This window comes from Trichoderma asperellum, chromosome 1, assembly GCF_020647865.1.
Source record: "Trichoderma asperellum chromosome 1, complete sequence".
NCBI classification, from domain to species: domain Eukaryota; kingdom Fungi; phylum Ascomycota; class Sordariomycetes; order Hypocreales; family Hypocreaceae; genus Trichoderma; species Trichoderma asperellum.
Window position 1 is genome coordinate 2,626,809 of NC_089415.1, and position 19,845 is coordinate 2,646,653.

Consider the following 19,845-nt stretch of genomic DNA (forward strand, 5'->3'; position numbering starts at 1 on the left):
GGCCGTCGCCTTCGCCCTTTCCGAAGTTTTTCGTACACACAGCTCCCGTCGGGGCTACGGCGGCCTTTGCGCACGGGGCTAGTCGCTCGCACGCACCTTTCCTTCCTCTCGTTTCTTGATTAGTCTGGCGACCTACCGCCACCGGATGATCAATTAAGCAGCACGGCCAGTACTGGTACTTGCCGCACACCTGCCGCATCCAGCCGTTATCGCAGGCGGCAGCAGGTACCTCCGATGTATACTCGCTGCAGCATCGATGCCTTGGGCATCATCTTTTGGTATTGACACCTACGTAGCGCCAGCAAAGTTTATCAACTCGCGCCAACTGAAAAGCAGGGCGAGCGCCAGTGCTCATTTCCACCCAACACACGGCGCAATTGTCATTTTGATGTGATGTGATGCCGTTCTTCGCGAGCGAATTCCCAGCCGCCTTGTCTCGGCGCACTGCGCTGATGGCAAATTGGCCAAAGACAGGTTCCAAAAAGCTACTCAGGGTTCAAATGATCCCGGCGCCTCGACCAGGGGGCGGCACTTTTTGCTCTTTCGCGTAACGAACAGGGATCTCTGGTCGTCAATGGACGTTGGCGGCAGACGGTGCCGATGTTCGGGGGGTGTCTTTCATGACACGACTCGTCTCAGCGAGAAGCGATCATTTCTTCTGGCCCTGCTTGCGGCCAAGGCCCTGGCCATTGTCATTGGTGTGAGTTGTCTGTCTGAGAAATAGACGCGGATTGCGCTGGTAATATCCCCATGTCTTCCATATCGCTCTCCCTAGCCTGCTCCCTACTTGTACGAGGACGCGCTATCTCTCTTAGCTGCTGTGTCGTGAGGGCACTGCCAAGTGGCATCCCAATGCTACCGTGTGCGGCGCCTGACGTGCTCGTTTATCCCGTCTATCTTACTTTGTACGACATACCACATCCGGGTATTGGGATGCCATGGGACAGCATGGCATGTACCAATATGGCATGGCACAATGACAATGTACAGTATGCTTGCTCTCAAGCCACGGGCCGCATGGGAACCCAAAGAGAGCGAGAGACCGAACAGGCCCAAACCTCTTTGCAGCCAATACCTACTACGACTATACGAGTAGCTGGATTGGCATCAGCAGCAGCAGCACAATCGTCATCATCGTCACTATCACCATCACCATCACCATTACCATATCATAGCACGCACACACTCCCCAAACATGGTAGTGGCATCGGCGATATGCCTTAACTTACAATGAATGAGTGCTTGTTTTGGAATCTACCTCCCTCCGTGGCAATAGCAGAGACGGCCTGCTGGCTGCATCCTTTTCAATCCGAGGCACGCAAAAAGTTCGTTGTTGCAACCTCGTTTGAGCCAACTCTCTTATGCTGCTGCATCTTTCTCGTTTCGTTCTCAGTCACGGCAGCACATTCTGCTCCCTAATTACCTCATAGACAGCGGTCCGGCGGTCAATCAAAATGGCCGACGTCGCTATGTGCCGTATCGAACCTACTCGGCGTTTGCTCTTGTATACCTATTATCAATCTGCTTCTCAGCGGCCCAGTCGTTTCTTCATCCCCGGCTACCGAGCAACGTATTCCCTCGTACGAGTCTACCACCCAGTAGGGGATCAGGGCTCTCGTACGGTGACATGCAAGCTATAGCGATGGCTTAGCCACAACACTAGCCTGTTTCCTTCCCCTTGCTTTCGTCCTTTGTCTCGTCCACTGCTAACCTGGTCGGATACAACCAAGTGCCAGCTCTGCTCAACCTACTTTGGACTCGATGCTGCACCTACACATCCTTCACAGCGTGCTAATCAAAATCGACTACCTTAGCCGTGCATGGCATGGCACAGCAGACCCTACATGCCTAATGTCAATGCAATCCTACTACCTGTACTAGCGTGGTGCATACTGTGTATGTGTGGCCATTCAAAGCTGCAAGTGCTAGCCATACTTTGTATCTATGCAGCACTCCATACTAGGATAGAAACAACTGCTTCCCATGGACATCAAAGCAATGCCCAATGCCACTTTGAAACAGCGCTCGAATTCCGCATCACGCGGGTTGTCAAAATACAGCTGCGCAGGGTATCACCGCTAATGTGGTACGAATTTATCAGCCTCTTCTGCATCACATGACTATCAAAAATGCCTGTTTAGATCAAGGGAAGAGTGCTATTTTCCCGCCATGAGACGCGTATCATGGGTTTGATTGGTGGACGTCGGGCAATACTCACAAGGAGACGGCCAAGTCACTAATACGCTTCACCACAAAAGGATTCTGACAAAGGGAGATCAGCTGCAATACTCTACAACACCCTGCTAGCGCAATCTTGGCTCCAAATCAGCCCTTTCTTTCTTTCTTTCTTTCTTTTTTTCTTTCTGCTTCTCTTTCTTGGGGCCGAAGCGCAAGGCCTATCATTCCGCTTGCAAAACCTTTGGGCTACAATATACCAGACAGAGTATGCAGCGCGGAGCACAACGTCCCTTACTGTACAGCTGGCATTATAAGCAGCTATGCGCACGAGTCAAGCAAGAACATGCTAATATGAGTACTACTACCTAGTAGCAGTACCTAGTGCGCCTGTAGTTTTGATTCCGGTCCGATATATGAGATACTGCTGGGATATCGACCTCGGAGCATTGAAAAGGGAGTTCTGCACGAAGTTACTAATTAGGGAAAAAATTCCGCTCGTGCGAGGATGAAGTACTGGTACTACGTGCTATTCCAGGTAGTAGTGTTGCAAGAAAAGGATCAACAGCTACCCCCCCACCAGCCGAAATGCTCGCTCATCCCAAATATTGCATCGGGCTTCATTCGCTGGAGATCACGTCATCTCTTGCTTCTCTCGCCGCGTACTGTGTAGCTGTCCCATCTCAGCACTTGTCGGATTACAAAACGAGGCCTATTACTATACGGACCGATCAAGGCGGCAGAAACGCAACTTGGCTATGACACATGCACCAATCATTACCGTTATGCGTCGACAAGTGCAAGCGCCTTCCAAAGTACCCCCTGCCCTGCTCTGCCAAGTGGCAGCGGCCAATGGTTATGTATAAACCACGGCCTCGCAGTTGACATCGAATCCACAGAGGACAGATCTTGGTGGACCCAGGCCACACCCTCTTTTTCAGTTCCCTCGCGAGTGGCCTCAGGCCCATGCTCGCTCCATTACTTGCGTCCACTCTTCAGCGGTAGCGATCCGCTGGGCAGAGAGCCCAAAAAGCTTCGACGTGCACTCCAGAAGCTCTGGAGCCCATGAGTAGTGGAGTCTTCCCGCTGAGGGACGCAGATTTGGAGGACCCCGTTTCTCGCCCCCAGGTAGATTCGTGTAGATTCGTTGGCCCGGGTGTCAACGCCTCGCTTTAGCTTTTTGCGGCTCCTGACTGGAATCCACGATCGCACATACATACAAGTATGAGGGCTTCGAAAAGCGGTATACCCATCTCCGTGGCGCCTCTTAAATGCCGACCGGACCGCATCGCACTCACCCAGTCTCGGATTTCTCATGAAGACGATGACCTTGGCTGATGCGCCCCTAGCTTCCCTACCATATGATAGGACCAACGCCTCGTCGGACAACGGCCGAGGGGCTCAGGAGAGAACCAGCCGTGCCATTGCGAGAATTGTCCGCGGAGGCAACCCTAGTAGACAGCGTCTTCCCTCTTTTTCTTTTTTTTTTCTTTTTTCCCTTTTTTTTTTTTTACTGCTTGTCAAGTTTTTATGTCTCGCTCTATTTTTTTTTTTTTTTCTGCGCCTTTCAAGCCCATGCCAGCCTGGCAACAGGGGGGTTTCTGGCTCCCTTTTCCGTTCTCTTATCCGTAGCGGGCTCCTCTAAACGGACAGACTTGCTTGAAGACACTATATTTGTGCACTAACGAGACTAGGGTGTATACATACAACACATTGTAAGAGAGAGATTCGACAAGCGTTGGATCGGTCACGGATTCCGTTCGGCCAGTGCTAGTTTGGCTCGCCTCTTCGCCAGATCTGAAACCGTGTGAAGAACCACCAGAGAAGAAAAATTGTTTAGAGCCAAATTTCGAAAACTATTATTGTTGTGGCGCCCGTGGCTCAAGCCCCGTTGGTTTTGCGGTTAATGAGGGTCGCGCATAATTACGTCACGGCTGCCTCTCTGTCTCTCTCTGTTTTTTTCCCTAGATTTTTTTTATTCCAACTTACAAGTAACATATCCAAGATTGCAATAGTGCCCCTCCCGAGCTTTCCCCGAGCAGCCTAGTGCCAAATCTGCTGCGACACCATTGCGCCTCACCGCCTGACGTGCAGATTTTTTGGCCTCATCTCTATGCACATCTTATTCCAGCAACGAGTCAATTCCCACCACTAGCGCGGCCTGAAATCCAGACAATGGAGGCATCCCGGCTAGGCTGACAAATGAAGAGTTGGCATGCCATTTCTCTTACGCCATGACCTAAATAGGCAGCATGCCCGCCGGCGACCAAATCCAAGCCATCGCCGGCGACAGGTGGCTAGACAAGACAGGTCCCAAAGTGGCCCCTAACGAGATACACTGAGTCGTCAGATACGAGTAAGTCTGGGCGGCCTAGTTGTTCGCTACCTGAGATGACTACCAGCACCTGTAGGCATTAAAACGGGTGTAAGAAATGCAATGTGATGGCCCGACACGGCACACACCCTGCGCGAGTCCTGCTTCGGTATAGGGGACGGCGTTTGGTGACACAACTGCCCGCTTAGTTTGCTTGTGCTGAAGATTCGCATTGATACCCGCGCGCAGTTTTGGGCATGAGGGATGGCCGTACGGTGTATTCTATACCTGAGGTGCTAAACGCTCGATCCCAGAGCATGATCACGATTCACGCATATCAGCTGTTGAAAATCCTTGCCCGTTATTATGTGTTTCTGGAACCGGAATTGCTCAAAGCGGGAATCCGAATGACAACCATTGACATTCTTTTTGTGGCTGGCGGGAATATAAGTGACGTGCGCTTTAATGCTAGAGTTGGCGAATCAATGGTGCGTCCTTGGTTTGGAGGGAGGGGCTGGGCGGCTGCTGTTACAGTATTTCCTCTTTGTCCTGGCGCGCCAACGTCGACTCCAACTTTCTGGGATCCGATCGATCGAGGGAGAATCTCAACGCGCGAATGCTATGTAAGCCTTTTGTGTAACGCTGGTGAAAACCACGGTGGCCGTCTGGTATCCATTCTGTCCACACACTTCGGCATTGGGGTCGACGTTCCTGGCGATGCAGCGGGACCGGTGGCACGAGTGGAGAGTTGTCACGTTGGCTGCCCGTTCCGAACTTCTCCATCGGCTCCATTTCCACTGCGTTGTCAGATCCGTTGGAATCAAGATTGAGGACCTCTGATAGCCTACCAACGCCCGCATCCGAGCAGTACCACAGCGGACATCTCTCCGTACATACATACATGTGTTTTTTTTTTCCGTTGACGATATTATGCACAATGACACGCACCAGGACGGGTCTCCATATTACGAGTAAGACTGGGACAATATGCTATTCATGCATTGATGCAACTGCCACACGCACTCACACACACACACACGCACGCACAACCAGGAAGCAAATTTCTATTTTAGGATGGGATTACGAAGTAGGCCATGTATCAACGTGTTTAGAACTCTTCTCCTGCCCCTCACAACGGCAAGTACGAGACATTGAGCATCTGCTTCACACTTGCAAGCCTCTAGCGGCACTGATGGCTCAGTCAACCCAATCCACGTCGAAATATACAGGAAACGTGGCCTGGGCCCTCTATCAAGCGTTGTATCGCCACAACAAAGACCAAACCCGACAGTGAAAAGGAGGAAAAGCAAATGTGATGAATAAATTAATAATGAGTTCGTCTCATTTCCCTTCATTTCCCACCACTCGGTCACTGCGCTGCAACAGGCATTTGTGATTGCGCGACTACAGTACTGCCATCGCCGCAATGTGCAGCTGGGTTGGTGACGGACTTGGTCGCTTATATAAGTACCATCTACCTGAGACCCTGGTCCTGAGGGTGTCTCCAGTGTTGCCGAACTTCTTTCCCGCTCATCAAGATACGCCCCAATTTCTCGCCGGCTGCGACGGATCCCAGGCTCGGGCTAACCCCAAAATAGCCACTACCATTCGATCCTCGCAGTTTTTGGCGTGCAGGAAACCATCTCAGTTGCTTCGACGTCACTTTCAACGTTCTGGCCCGCCAAATAACCCCGAAATTGCAGGGATACTGGCCATGCTAGCGCCATTTTTTTCTAGAGCTTGGCTGCTTGGCTCATCCTAATGTGAAATGTACTCCGGACGAGATATATTACGAGCTCAGACATTATGACGGGAGCATGGCTGCTTCTCTGTATAGAACTTCCTACATTCCCCGAGGGGATCAAATCCCGCCGGCGGCTGGGGGGTACAATGAAGAGCGGTGACAATAAGCTAGTGTTAGTTGAAGCTAACGACAACAAGACTCTCACGCTATGATACTGCTACTACATACTACTAGGTAGTAGTACGAAGCAGAGTAGCAGATTGGCCATGGACGAGCTAAAAAGAGGCCTGGAGAGCAAAAGCACGCGTAGCTCTGGGCTGTGGACACCTTGACCCGGCTACTATTGGAGGCTTTCCACGTGGGAGAGCCGTTGAGGAGAATTCCGCCATGCAACCATTTCGTTCGATTTGCAGTGCTAAGCGGGAAAAAGGCTCTTTGCGGTGTCAAGCCATGGAAATAGGTCGTACAGGTATAACAAGGGCCAACCCAATGGCCAAGCGCGCTCATTGTCATGCCAAAGAACGACCCTTTTTGATGATGCTGACCACTAGCCAGAGCATCCAAAGGTAGAAAAGCGGCTAGCCAAAGTGAACTGTTTCGCGCCCGCACACTCGTATGCAACGCGAAAAAAGAAAAAAGAAATACACAGCCATAGGTCATCACTGCCACAATCATGTCAGACACGCCGGTGCGTTGACAAGGAAAGAGGCCAACATGTTGTTTCAAAATCAGACATATCACCTGATGATGGATTTGTTGCTCCCTGGCTGCGATAGGTAGTACCTAGCAGTGGCATTGATGATATGCTGCGCTGTGTACCGCACATATTACTACAAGAAAACGTAATGGTGTGGCTGCTGGGATATCAACGTGCATACCTGCTCAACAGCCACCCATCAGGTTGCAGGGAGCATGTACATGATACAATAGCATATTCCTTGTGCTCTCGTACGAGTACGGAGTACACCACGAGCATCAATTCCCTGTCGAGTCCCATTTTGCCGACGGGCCTAAACTCCGATTAAACACTCTCAAGTGTTCGCTCTGGGACCCTTGTCCATCTAGCTCCGGCATCCATGTTTTCGTTTGCTAGCACAAGCGCCGAGTGGAACCGAGGAGTTTCTCATAAGTTTGCCGAATGGAGCCGACTTGTCCTCGCTCTTGATATCAGGCTATTGCCAGGCTATCCATTCAGATTACATAACGCGCAGCGAATCCCAGAGGAGAGGAGTGAAGGTCATGAGAAGCGCTTTGTCCAACGGATAGGCAAGCTAGCGCCGGCGAAAAGGGGAATATACAAAACGTGCTACGAGTAGTTATCAGTACTGCTATGCTATTGTCACGAGAGCAGTAAAAAAAAAAAAAATACTGCTGCCTAGGAGATGGCATCTAGCTGCCACGGCTCGTGTCATCTCGCCAGAATAATACCAACCTACTGCTCATACAAGTATAGTAGCAGTATACAGCTCATTTTGTGGGGCTACAAAAGCGACTTGTTCCAGCCCATAATGGCCACCAGTTATGTATGTACACGGGTATGAGTATGGACAAACATCAAGCCCTTGACACCGATGTTGGTTTAGCAAATGCAAATCAGGCACCGAGAAGAGGGCAGGGCTTGTGCTTGTATTAGGTATGTTGCTGTTCTTGGATGGAGTTGAATGGCTGGGATGGCTGGGCATTTGGACAACCCAACCACCCTTACCCAGCAGCGACATGGGGTGCCTCCCATTATCGAAAAGCATCGGACCGCTTTATAGGTACCCAAGTACATACCTACCTGCTACCCAACCATTCGTACCAGGTTCTCCATACGCGCAAAGCACGAAGGGGAAAAGGGGGGCAAGCTCTCCAACCCCCTCTCAACGCCCATGCTGGCCAGTCGGGTTTGCAGGAAACGTTCTGGTACCACCAAGTGGTCTCAGATGAAGAGACCCCCACGCTGGATCAGATACCAGGCGTGGAGCGGCAGCTGCGGCGTAATGGAACTCTCTCTACCAGCGCGCTAGGTACCGATGCATGGACAGTACATTGCCGAGACACGTCAACATCGCCAGGTAGAGTAGCGGCCGTTCGTTGTCCGACCAAGTACACGACAATGGATAATACTACTACTAGGGAGTATGGAGTCGAATGGTACGGAAAGACGATTCCAATCCTCAACGAAGTCTCCTTCTTTCCCCTTCCGCCAGCTCCTACATAATAAGTCAGTGCTATTATTAGTCTTTTCTTTTCGTTTTCTTTCTCTTTTTTTGCGGTTTGTTCAAACCCTGGAAAAAGCGGAGCTTGTGCTGGGCGGCGGCGGCAGCCACATGCAAGAAAGAAAGAAAGAGGTAGTAGTACGGAGCAGCAGTATTCGGGCTACGCGCACCACTCATAATATCCAGTAGCCGAAAGCCGCCGCCATTCCATGCATCTGAATCCAATTTCGTCTGCCGCGCTGTCCATTAGCAGCATTGGGCTGCACGAGTAGAACGAGGCAGCCCACCGCGGCAATACCATGCAGGAAGAGCTGCTCCCAAAATGGGGGGGTGGGAAGGCGAAAAGACTTTGGCTCAGCCATTGATTGCGATTTTACAAAGCCTCTCTACATTTGACAATCAGTTCATGTCACGTTGCCCTCGATTTTAGCAGAAGGATGATGTAAGACACGTCATCTTTCAGCGTTGATTCCCACTGCCACAATGGGAGGAGGGGAGGTCAGGTTGGTTTATTCCGCTGTTACGACTACTTCAACTACCTACTAATAGTACTAGATTGGCCCTGGTCATATTTCCGATGTGTTTGTTGGGCGCACTTGTACGAGTCCAGTGTGTTATTGTTATCCCTAGGCTAATACAGGTAATATGCGGCGTTATATGAGACGACATCAACAAAATATGGCCAAGGCAGTTGCACTGATATGCTACTCGTACAAGCTTCAAAAACTCGTACGGAGCAGCCTTTATTTCGAGTGCATACTCCACCCCCGGCATTTGTGATGCCACCCGTATCAGCCGCCTCCTTGCGGGCCCAGTCCGCTGACATTGCGCCATGTACTCCATACGAAGGGCTGAATGGGGCTATTTGGATAAAAGAGGAAAAACGACAGAAACAAAAAAGAAGTCTCGCCTGGCATGTGCTTGTATAGTACCAGAGTTGGGAACAACACCAAATGGGTAGGTGCCGGTAATTGTGGGAATATGTCCACATTGCTTTTTGAGGCAGAGCTACTCCGCATTCCTGTCTCCAGCTGTCAGTCTCCAGAGGCAAAGCTGCCCAACCCGGATACCCCAAATGCGACTTGAAAACCCCGAGAGCCGGGCCTTGGTCCACGCACACAAGACCATTACTAGCGGTATAGTAACCTAGTAGTAGTACTGCTACTAGGTACAGCACTACCTACTCTTGTTCTATTATCAGAACAAGGGAAGTGCTTAGCTACTCCTGCTACTGCAGAAGAATATGACTGATTCTTCAACATTTCTTGGCCAGTTGACAAGGCATGGCGAAGAGGCAGCAAACAACAGCCGTTGCAACAAGCGTCGGCGCAGCAATAAAGGAGGAAGAGGGCTTGCTGCGGACAATTGCTTCCGGTGCTTGAGGGAAAACTTGTACAGTTCTTGCTCTATCTTTCCGTTTCTTCCTTTTGGGAATACTCTATCCCTTGATTCCCTTTCTCTTACGCGCTTCCCTGCAGCTCCTCTGTGTGGGAGCGATATACTTCGCACGAAGCACGGGGAAACGCCTCAATGGATACGTGCACCAGTCGGATGCACTCGACGGCGCCGAGTGTGCTACGTGGATCCCGGCGAGTGCGGCTGTCGTACGCCATGCAGCGCGGGATCCCGGCTGGTCAAGTGGCTAAAGGTGGTTCTGAGGCGCCATGTTTCTATTCACGTCGTGTCAGTGCATGGGTCGGTATGTTCCATTCTTATTCGCCTTGGCCTAGCCGTGAGCTGGTTACCAAGGGAGAGCGCAGCGAGGCGTACGGTGCCTGTTACCTCTCTCGCTCTTTCTATCTACGTTTTCAGCATCTAGTGATGCGGATTTATTGTGCTCTGATGGTTGATAGTTTCGCTTCAATGGTTAATCATTATCGATTTGCCCATCTTCGTTTCACTTTATTTTACTTTTTTATTCTTCTGTTAGTGGAGGCTTACGACCAGATCTTAGCCTCCTCGGTAACCAGGCGAGGACCAGGTGTTCAGCCGGAGCTGAGACATACATCGGCGCAAGATGAAACAAGTCACTCTGAACTCATTGGTCCGTGCCATGAAACTTTGGGTTCGAGCGGCCTGGGAGGAGAGAGTTCTCCCGACCTTGCTTCAAATAGGGTTTCATTGCACTTTATGACTTTACAATCCTTCCCTCCTTTTCCTTGCCTGCTTGTGATGTTAGCTGGGTTGGAGCATGAGAGGACTCGGCCAAAGCAGGCACTTTCGGTGGGCATCTGGGATCCAATTTGACGGGCTCCAAGCTATGTAATCCGGTTGTGTTGATTGTTTGCGAGAGGGTCTCTGGCTTGCTGCATGTGCTTGCACGCATCACCACCAATCATGTACATGGACGAATGCCACCTTGGTACCGGACGTGGTGGACGCGTATATGTAGGGCGAGACTTACATACTCGTGCAGGTACACGGGTACAGTTGCTGCTGCTACTACTACCTAGTAGTAGTACTACTACTACCTGGTACCAGAAATTGCTCTTACTACTACCTAGTATTGACCTCCTTGCCTTGCTAGCTAGCAGGCAACGGGAGCGGCCGTCCGGAGAATATTTATTTCGATTTGACATGTACTTGTACGGGGCACTTTTTTCAAAAAGCAATCCTCCGTGCAGAGCCAGCGATGCAGGGTGGCGAGTACTAGGATTTTGCGCTGTGCCGTGTTAGTAGTAGTGTTTGCTTCTATGTGATAGTAGTTGCTTTCCTCGCCCTGCATGGGCAATAGGGGTCACCTGAGGAGGATTGAAAGGAAGCTATCGAAAGTAACGGTGCCATTCTTTGGCTTGTTTGCCCGTTTGTTACATATTTACATACCGTAGGTAAACAAAACTTAAAGTGCATTAGCTTGATACTTGACCGTAGGTTGTGCTCCGGGTCTGACTTGACGCGATCCGGGGGATTTACTGCTGCTGCTGCTGCTGCTATTTGATGTTCTCACGCCCCTCACTCGCTAATATGCAGGCTTTCGGCCTTGCGGCAGCTCTAAGGCGACCGTGCGGGCGGCCAGATGTTGGAAGGAAGGCTTGGTTTAATGCACGAGCTCGGCTTTATACTGAGGGACGGTACCGACTATTTATTCGTTGTTTGCTGCAAGTGCTGGCGTAATGTGATTTGCCGTGGGTGAGGCTTATATCAAGGTGGCTGTTCAAAACGTGTTTAGCTATAAGAGTGCAGGGGGGAGTAGGGAGGAGATGCAGGAAGAGAGGGGAGGAGGCGTGTTTGTTGCGAGGCATGTGAATATGCAGGTGAGTGAGTGTGCATGAAAAGCTGAAGGTGGTTTTGGGGGAGGTCTTGGCAGAGGGCGATTGAAATATTATGGAAAGGTTTTTAACACGCGGCGAAGTAAGATGTTACGTCTGAAAAATTCAATAGTTGTCAATGTTGTATCAAATCTTATAAAATAAAACGATTCTGGTGTGGCATGTCTTAACTTAACATTGTTCTTATTGTTGATTTATGGTGCCCCATCTGGAGCAATAAAGGACAGCTGTTTAATCCAGAATTATTCCTGCCTTGATATCACTTTTCCTTCAGGGCTCCTTTATTCAATCACAGAGCTATATAGGAACCAGTTGGAGAAGAAACTGCGATTCCATCGACACTGCACTGAGATGTCTAGGGTAAGCTCTCCATATATTTTGGTTAGCTGATGGCTGACTCAGCAGTCAAAATCAACGACAAAGCGGTGGCGCAACGGGTGACCAAGGCTGTCCAATCAGAGAGCGGGATGGTGGCTGCCGATTTCCCAAATTTTGTGCCTCGCCGGATATCTATCTAAGCAGACTGGATTGATGCTGGCGGATTGAACCATTGGAAGCCCTCAGTCTCAAAACATTCGTCACAATGCCAGTCGCAGCAGCAGCAGCACCCAATGCCCTGCGAGCCTCGTCCGGCTGCGCATCGCGGCTGGGCTTGTCCCTCCAGAAGTCTTCAGGATTTCCAGCGACGACGATGCGAGCAGCACAAGTAGCCAATTTCTCAACCACGGCGCCCCAGTGCAAGCGCAAGACAAAGGACAGCAACAAGCGACGAGGCGTCAGCAGCCTTTACGGATCGGGCCCCCGCGAGCCGCTGTCCATGTCCAACATCCCGCTGCCGAAACCCGTCGACTTCAAGCCCAAGATTCAGGTCGACGAGAACCACGGGCTGTGGGGGTTCTTCCCCGCCCCCGGAAAGCTCCTGCTGACGCCCAAGGAGACGGAGGAGCACGGCCGCGCATGGATGGTTGAGGAGCTGCGGAGGAAGTCGTGGGAGGATCTGCATGCGCTGTGGTGGAAGTGCTGCAAGGAGAGGAACATGCTTGCTACGGCGAGGGAGGAGCTGTTGAGGGGGAAGCTTGGGTTTGGAGAGCGGGAGATTGATTCACGGAATGAGGAGGTGAGTGCGAGAGAGAGGTCTGAAATTTTCGACCTCTTGCACTTTGATATATATTTCTTTACCATTTTTTTTTTACTAATGCGATTGGCAGGTCACTAAGACGATGAGAGCGATCAAGCATGCTCTTACGGAGCGATTCTACACATGGCAGGATGCCGTCGAGGTCGCCAAGTCGGACCCTGAGATTAACTTGGATGGAGGAGAGGGCCAGGTGTACAACCCATCCGCATACGAAGAGGGGTACGATGAAGTTGATGTTGCGGCCATTGAAGATGAAGCGTCAAGGGTGGCATCAGAGAAAGAGCTGAAGGAACCCGTGCGGTAAAGAGGGGGCCAGAAAACAAAACAAAAAGAAACCAAAAACAAAAAGAGTCTATGGTCATTATGGAAATGAAAAGCTGGGTAAGGCTAAAAGGGGGGAGGGCTTGATATGATCTGATATGATATCACGGGGAAGAGTATGAGATGTGATGTATGGTACTACCTGTATTCCTACCTAAACAAGCAATTGGCATGTATATTACTACTAGAACGATGTATACCGAATTTATCGAGATGACTTTGACGTGTGCACAAGACAAAATCAGAATATGAGCCCGGAGACGAAATGAACATGCTCATTTGAAGCCCCCTATTTTTCTCGGACCCCGATTTCGCTAAGACCCCTTCCTTTCATTATGGCCTCTTTTTTTTCTTTCTTTTAGTATCAGTATTACTCGTAACGTGACCGTTTCATTCGGTCATTGAACAGGGGGGTTTGCCCATCAACGTTACTCGTAATTGTTGAATCTGCAACGGGCGCGGTATCAGGAGGTGACCGTAGCTCTTGTAACTCTTGCCGGGAAAGTGGTTCCGTAACTTGTGGTCTGGAGAGGGTACCTGCGCCGCTGGGCTTGCTCCAGCGCCGAATGGAAGTACCCGGACAGGGTTGGTTATTAGCAAGATACGGGGCGGTGGAGTATTCTTGGATATTCCTTTGGTGTTCTATTTGAGATGAAGTGAGACCAGGGGACGGTAATGGGATGCCCACCGCCTAATTGGAGCTGACAGCGGTGCTTGTTTTGATGGGGCAAACTCTCTGCCTGCTCCTCTGGTCTTGATTTTCGACCTATCCTTGGATCAACTCAACTGAGCGGCCACGAGTGGTAGAATCTAGCTTTGAGCTGTGTTTCCGAGACAATGGGATGCAGATTTTCACGGAAGGAATTTGGTAGGTAGTTCAATACTGCAAGAAGGGGAGCTGAGATGAGATTTGGAGACGGTGCTGCGACGGCGGGGCAATGGCAGGAAATGGCCATGGCTCGACAAGACTGAGCTGAGCTGAGCTGCCGGGCCGGTCTCAATTTCCAGAACGAAGGGGAAAAAAAAAGAAGAAAAGAAAAGATACAAAGCAGAATACAATCAAACAATGTCGAGATTAGCATCATGCCGTGTCTGCTGGGTATTAATTATTCTTAATTTTTAATATTATTATTAGGCCTGCCTTAGCCAGAAGCAGCGCGCTGATGAAGTGCCAGCCCGCTAACAGCTAGTGCCAAAAGCTTCCCAATCAGCGCCTCCAGTCTATTGGCAGCGCCCCCTAAAGCTTTCTCCGCACCTCACCGATCCCAAAACCAAAACCCCGCCGCCTTTTCTCTCAACCCCTCTAAGTACTTTCGTACCAACTAACCTTTTTACAACAAACCAACCTTCAAAAGGGAACCATCTTCTTGCACCAGTCTTTCGGCTTCTCCCTCTTCTCTTTTCCTTCTCCCGACTTCCGGCCATACCATTCTCTTCGTAACGTCATCACCGCTTTTTGTTCTATATACCCAGCATCATGGAGGAAATCGCCAAGGAGTACGATGTCATCGTGTTGGGCACCGGTACGTTAGCTAAAGAGCTGTGGTTCCCTTTTTGCCTCCTGGAGCTTCGGCTTCAACTCCAGCTCCCAGCATCAGCATCGTGACGAGACGGGCTCTGGCATCTCGAGAAAGCTGCTCTGCTTGCTGTTTAACTTGCCACTTGCCCCATTGCTTTGTTTCAAAGGTTCCTGGTTCGCTGACTTGGACCCCCCCTATTCTGCAGGTCTCACCGAGTGTATCCTTTCCGGGTAAGGCGACGGACGACTTGATCGAAATCGAATGGACAATACATAATCGAGCCTATACTGATATTTCCTGTCTTAAAGTGTCTTGAGTGTCAAGGGCCGAAAGGTTCTGCACATTGACCGCAACGACCACTACGGAGGGTATGCTTCTTCTCCCCCCTGGCTGCTACTACGTCGACGTGGCATCACCACTTCAACGCAACTGTTACTGACGATTCCTGCTGCAGAGAGGCTGCTTCCGTAAACATCGAGACGGTAAATCAATTTCCAACCCCCCGAGTCGCAATACTGTGCAATTGCACGCTTGTGTATAAGTCTACGTTTGTTACAGCATCTGACCTCCTTTTTTCCCACCCCTTTTAGCTCTTCAAGAAGTACGGCCGTGTTGCCGCTGGTGAGAAGCCATGGGAGAAGTACGGCCGTGTCAACGACTGGAACATTGATCTTGTTCCCAAGCTCCTCATGTCATCTGGCGAGCTGACCAACATCCTCGTCTCTACCGATGTTACCCGATACCTGGAGTTCAAGCAGGTTGCTGGCAGCTACGTCCAGCAGGGCGCTGGCTCCAAGGCCACCGTTGCCAAGGTCCCCTCAGATGCCGCAGAGGCCCTCAAGTCGCCCCTCATGGGTCTCTTTGAGAAGCGCCGCATGAAGTCATTCATTGAGTGGATTGGCACTTTTGATGCCAAGGACCCGGCCACCCACAAGGGTTAGTTCTCAAGTGCTCACTTCACGCTATTCGGCAGTGACTAACCCACGTCATGATAGGTCTTGATATGAACACCTGCACCATGAAGGATGTTTATGACAAGTTCGGCCTCGAAGATGCTACCAAGGACTTTATTGGCCACTCCATGGCTCTGTACCTCACTGATGACTACATCACCGCCCCTGGCCAGGCTCCTGATGCCATTGAGCGTATCCGCCTGTACGGTAACTCTGTTGCTCGATACGGAAAGTCTCCTTACATCTACCCCCTGTATGGTCTTGGCGAGCTTCCCCAGGGCTTCGCTCGTCTGTCCGCCATCTACGGCGGTACCTACATGCTCAACACCAACATTGATGAGATTCTGTACGAGGGTGACAAGGCTGTTGGCATCAAGGCCACCATGACGGGTGTCGAGGAGATGAAGTTTGAGACCAAGGCCAAGATGATCCTTGGTGACCCCTCATACTTCCCCGGCAAGACCAAGGTTGTCGGCCACGTGCTGAGGGCCATCTGCATCCTGAAGCACCCCCTTGCTGGAACCAGCGACAGCGACTCTGCCCAGATCATCATCCCCCAGTCCCAGGTCGGCCGAAAGAACGGTAAGAATTGGGCTCCCAAACAAAAACCCTTGACATCTTAGAAATCAATCATTCTAACTCGTTCTTCACAGACATCTACATTGCCTGCGTCTCATCGGCCCACAACGTGTGCCCCAAGGGATACTGGGTTGCCATCGTCTCCACCATTGCCGAGACTTCTGCCAACCACCACCTCGAGCTCCAGCCCGGTCTGGACCGCCTTGGTGCTATTGAGGAGCAGTTTATGGTAAGCGCTCCTCTGCTTGAATGCTTTTGCTCTTGAAACAGTCCAAATTCTAGGATACTGACAAACGCCTTAATAGGGAGCTCCTATCCCCATTTCTGAGCCTCTTGAGGATGGAACCAAGGACAACATCTTCATCTCCAAGAGCTACGATGCCACCAGCCACTTTGAGACAACAACAGATGATGTCAAGGACATTTACCAGCGTGCTACCGGTGAGGAGCTCAAGGTTGAGGGTCTAAGGGAGGGCATCAACGTTGCGGAGGAGTAAGAAGCGAAATAGTATGCCAAATTTGTTCTTGTTAAAACCATGCTATCGAGATCTTTGGAGTTGATACTTGTTCCCTTCAACATTTGCGAAGAGCGACCATGTTTTTTTTCCTATTTGTTTCTGGCTCGGTAAATATCAACTAAATAATCATGAAGAAAATATTAGTACATCAACAGGCCGGGGCACTTTAACTCTGGCAAAGGATATAATATCGAGATTTTTTTTCCCCGAAAAATACTTCTAATAACTGTGTCCTGAGTTGAATAGGAGACTCGTTCACAGAGGCATTTGTTATTTCAATTCAAGCTAAATGCATTTATACTTTTAATTGAAACTCGAAAAAAGCCATTACTACTAAATAGTGTCATGCTCATGCATCTATCTGGTTTTGCTCATGTTGCATCATTGTCATAAGCAACTCAGCAGTTTTGCCATGCTCCTTTCCTCTTTCGCTCTCATCTCAAAGAATGCAGCATGCCCCATCATCCTATTCATAAAAAATATGAAGATGAAAAGTAATGAACTGTATATGCCTGCCATTTTTTTTTTCATCTTATTCTCCCCTTCCATCTCTCCACTAATATCTCCATCATCTTTTTTCTTTCTGGATTTCAAATACCCTTCAAGAACGCCCAACTCCTGAGCAATATGTATTTCTCTTCGTTTAAAATGGTGCGAAGATGGAAACACTGACAAATTAAGAAAAAAAAAAAAAAAACAGTGAAATACATATATATATATATAAAGGGAGCCCAGCAAGAATGTGTATAAACGGGGTAACATTGCTCCAGCATTTTTTTTGGGGAAAAAAAGAACAAAGGCTTATCGCTTGTTGGTCTTGCCAATACCACGCTTTCCGGCAATCTAAAGAAAAGAAAAGAAAAGAGATTAGTATAATGAAATAAAGCAAAACTTAATTCAAGAACCCAACTTACCAAGTGCTTTGTCAGAGATGCGGAAGTATGTCTGTCGGCCTCTCCCTGTCGGGCCATTCTGTTCATGCGCTTCTGGTTGAGCTTGGCTATCCGCTCGGCCTTTGATCTGGTGGCCTCGTCCTGCACGCCGTCGGTTCTGCGGTTCACAGCAGGGTTTCTGCTGGCAGGTCTGCTCAGAGAGCGCAGACGTTCGCGATCCGTCTTGGGAGTATCGACATCCATGGAGTCGGCATCCGCAGTGGCGGCGCGAGATAATGAGCGGCCACGAGTTCGGATGGCAGTGGCGCGGGCTCGCTCGGTAATCTCGGTGGTGTCCACACCCAGAGAGTCGAGGGCATCTTCCATCTCCGTGAGGCCCTTCTTGACAAACTTGCGAGGAATGATGGCCTGGTTCTTGAGTCTCTTCTTCATGCGGGCCTCGTTTCTGATGAGCTGCTGCTTCTCTCGGATGAGCTCTGCCTTGCGCATGATCTCGGCCTCCTCGTCGTCCTCAATGTCCTCGTCTGACTCGTAGTATCCCTCCTGTTCGAGTCTCTCCTCTTCCTCCTCCAGAGCGGCCAGCTTAGCCTCGATATCAGGGTCGACATAGTCGTAGACGTTCTTGCCCTCAAAGACCTCAGGCATCTTGTCGTACTTCCACTCGGGGTTCTTGAGCATCCAGTCGGCGCGCATGTCAACGTTGTAGACACCAGCACCGCCGTTCTCCACCTCGACATCCTTGGCCAGCTTGGGTCGGTCAGGGTCCTCCTTGTCGTACTTCTTCTTGTTCTTGGCAGCCTCAGGAATGAAAGTCTCCAGGGTTTGGCCACCCATGGGCTGGGCAACGTGGATACGGGCCATGACCTCGGCCAGTCGGCCGCCAATGGCTCCGCTGCTGGTGGTACCAGCCTTGAGCTTCTGGTTCACACGCTCAGCGATCAGCCGCTCGCAAGCGGCGTTCTTGACCTCCTGGACACCTTCCTGGGTGTTGCAAGAAAGCTGGAGCATCTCAACTTCACCAGACTTGAGGATGGACTGCAGCTCGGCCTGTAGCTCGGGCGACAAATCTTCGGGTCGGGCGACATCAATCTTGTTGACGACGAGGAAAACGAGCTTGTTGGAGAAGAGGGGCTTGATGCTTCGGAAAAGCTGGATCTGGGCCTGGACGGTATAACCGCACTGCTCAGACAGATCCATGAAGTACATGATGGCAGATCTCAAGTGAGCAATAGCCGTAATACTGTTTTCAAGAAAATCTGGTTAGAATTTGATGTTTTGACAATAAGTTTTAGAAAACGTCAACCTACCTCTGCATTTCAATAGTGTTCATCTCTTCGAGAGGGTGGTCGAGAATACCGGGGGTATCAATGGCCTGGAATCGCAGGTACTTGTAGTCAAAGTGACCGACGAACAGACTCTTGGTGGTGAAAGCGTAGGGCTGGACATCCACGTCGGCGCGGGTGATGCTTCGGAGGAAGCTGGACTTTCCAACGTTGGGGTAACCGCAGATGAGCAGGGTCCTGGTGTTGGGGTCGATGGAAGGCAGACGGCCGAGATGCTGGCGGACCTGGTCAAGATACAGCAGAGGATCCTTCAATCGCTTGACGAGCGTGGCCATGCGACCGAGAGCGGCTCTCTTGAGCTGCTTGCATTGGTAGAGCGACTGTGCGTATTTCAAGAGGCGGACGTAGTCTCGGGAAATGGTCTCGACCAGGTGCTTGGCAGTGGACATCTGTCCAAGGGCAATCTTGAAGTGGTCCGCATCGTAGAGAGTGTTGAGCAGATCCTTGTGGAAGGGGTGGATGTCCTGAAGCCGGGGAAAGCTGTCGAGGATGGCGGCGAACTTGTCGGAGAAGGTCTCCTGGGTGAACTTGACCTTTCGGGTGTAGAATGCTGTTTATTTTGTAAGCAAATGGACGAAGTTGCATTCGGTAAACACTCGTCGTGCGTAATGCGACAAACCTCGAATTCTGCTAATCTTGAAGCCAGCGCGGATCTGGGTGGGCAGTTTGCGCTGGGTCCTGCTCAGCACAATGTCCAGGAACTCCTGCTGAGTAGGAACCGGGGGAATGTCCTTCCACGTGGTCTTCATGGCGGGCAATTTGACTGATCGAGGGACGCTGTAAAAGGTGAAGGTTTACAGCTTGAGATGTCCTCGTTGTCAGGATTTTTTGACGGGGAAGGACTTTCAGGTTAGCGAAATGCCCGGTCTAGGCTAGG

At 50.5% G+C, this 19,845-nt stretch overlaps 4 protein-coding genes across 5 annotated transcripts; 3 read left to right on the plus strand and 1 right to left on the minus strand.

Moving 5' to 3' along the window:
* Window positions 1-3,490: 3,490 nt before the first annotated feature.
* On the plus strand, window positions 3,491-4,517 carry TrAFT101_000823 (uncharacterized protein; the record flags this gene model as incomplete). Its single annotated transcript, XM_066126163.1, has 2 exons — window positions 3,491-3,629; window positions 4,423-4,517. The coding sequence occupies 2 exons, from the start codon at window positions 3,491-3,493 to the stop codon at window positions 4,515-4,517; spliced, it is 234 nt and encodes a 77-aa protein (XP_065982262.1).
* A 7,348-nt stretch (window positions 4,518-11,865) lies between these two features.
* TrAFT101_000824 (mitochondrial 54S ribosomal protein uL29m) lies at window positions 11,866-13,392 on the plus strand. Its single transcript, XM_024899125.2, has 2 exons — window positions 11,866-12,820; window positions 12,912-13,392. Exons 1-2 carry the CDS (start codon window positions 12,287-12,289, stop codon window positions 13,143-13,145), a joined length of 768 nt encoding a protein of 255 aa, XP_024765052.2. The 5' UTR covers window positions 11,866-12,286; the 3' UTR covers window positions 13,146-13,392.
* Window positions 13,393-14,439: 1,047 nt separating this feature from the next.
* TrAFT101_000825 (uncharacterized protein) lies at window positions 14,440-17,059 on the plus strand. Of its 2 annotated transcripts, XM_024904563.2 has the most exons (8): window positions 14,440-14,685; window positions 14,888-14,912; window positions 14,991-15,050; window positions 15,137-15,164; window positions 15,273-15,618; window positions 15,678-16,217; window positions 16,289-16,443; window positions 16,520-17,059. In XM_024904563.2, exons 1-8 carry the CDS (start codon window positions 14,640-14,642, stop codon window positions 16,709-16,711), a joined length of 1,392 nt encoding a protein of 463 aa, XP_024765053.1. In that variant the 5' UTR covers window positions 14,440-14,639; the 3' UTR covers window positions 16,712-17,059. The 2 variants fall into 2 exon arrangements, with proteins under 2 accessions (XP_024765053.1, XP_065982263.1); XM_066126164.1 differs by lacking the exon at window positions 14,440-14,685 and having other exon boundaries at window positions 14,890-15,050.
* On the minus strand, window positions 17,022-19,806 carry NOG1 (Nucleolar GTP-binding protein 1). Its single transcript, XM_024899088.2, has 4 exons — window positions 19,588-19,806; window positions 18,933-19,518; window positions 17,647-18,865; window positions 17,022-17,575 (listed from the first exon to the last, which is right to left on the minus strand). Exons 1-4 carry the CDS (start codon window positions 19,715-19,717, stop codon window positions 17,534-17,536), a joined length of 1,977 nt encoding a protein of 658 aa, XP_024765054.1. The 5' UTR covers window positions 19,718-19,806; the 3' UTR covers window positions 17,022-17,533.
* Between the last annotated feature and the right edge of the window lie 39 nt (window positions 19,807-19,845).

Coding starts and splice junctions, on each gene's coding strand:
- TrAFT101_000824 (XM_024899125.2), top strand. CDS start 12,287: ATGCCAGTCGCAGCAGCAGCAGCACCCAATGCCCTGCGAGCCTCGTCC. Junction 12,821..12,911: donor TTGATTCACGGAATGAGGAG/GTGAGTGCGAGA, acceptor TGCGATTGGCAG/GTCACTAAGACGATGAGAGC.
- TrAFT101_000825 (XM_024904563.2), top strand. CDS start 14,640: ATGGAGGAAATCGCCAAGGAGTACGATGTCATCGTGTTGGGCACCG. Junction 14,913..14,990: donor ACCGAGTGTATCCTTTCCGG/GTAAGGCGACGG, acceptor CCTGTCTTAAAG/TGTCTTGAGTGTCAAGGGCC. Junction 16,444..16,519: donor CTATTGAGGAGCAGTTTATG/GTAAGCGCTCCT, acceptor ACGCCTTAATAG/GGAGCTCCTATCCCCATTTC.
- NOG1 (XM_024899088.2), bottom strand. CDS start 19,717: ATGAAGACCACGTGGAAGGACATTCCCCCGGTTCCTACTCAGCAGGAG. Junction 19,519..19,587: donor CAAGATTAGCAGAATTCGAG/GTTTGTCGCATT, acceptor CAAAATAAACAG/CATTCTACACCCGAAAGGTC. Junction 18,866..18,932: donor AACACTATTGAAATGCAGAG/GTAGGTTGACGT, acceptor TCTTGAAAACAG/TATTACGGCTATTGCTCACT.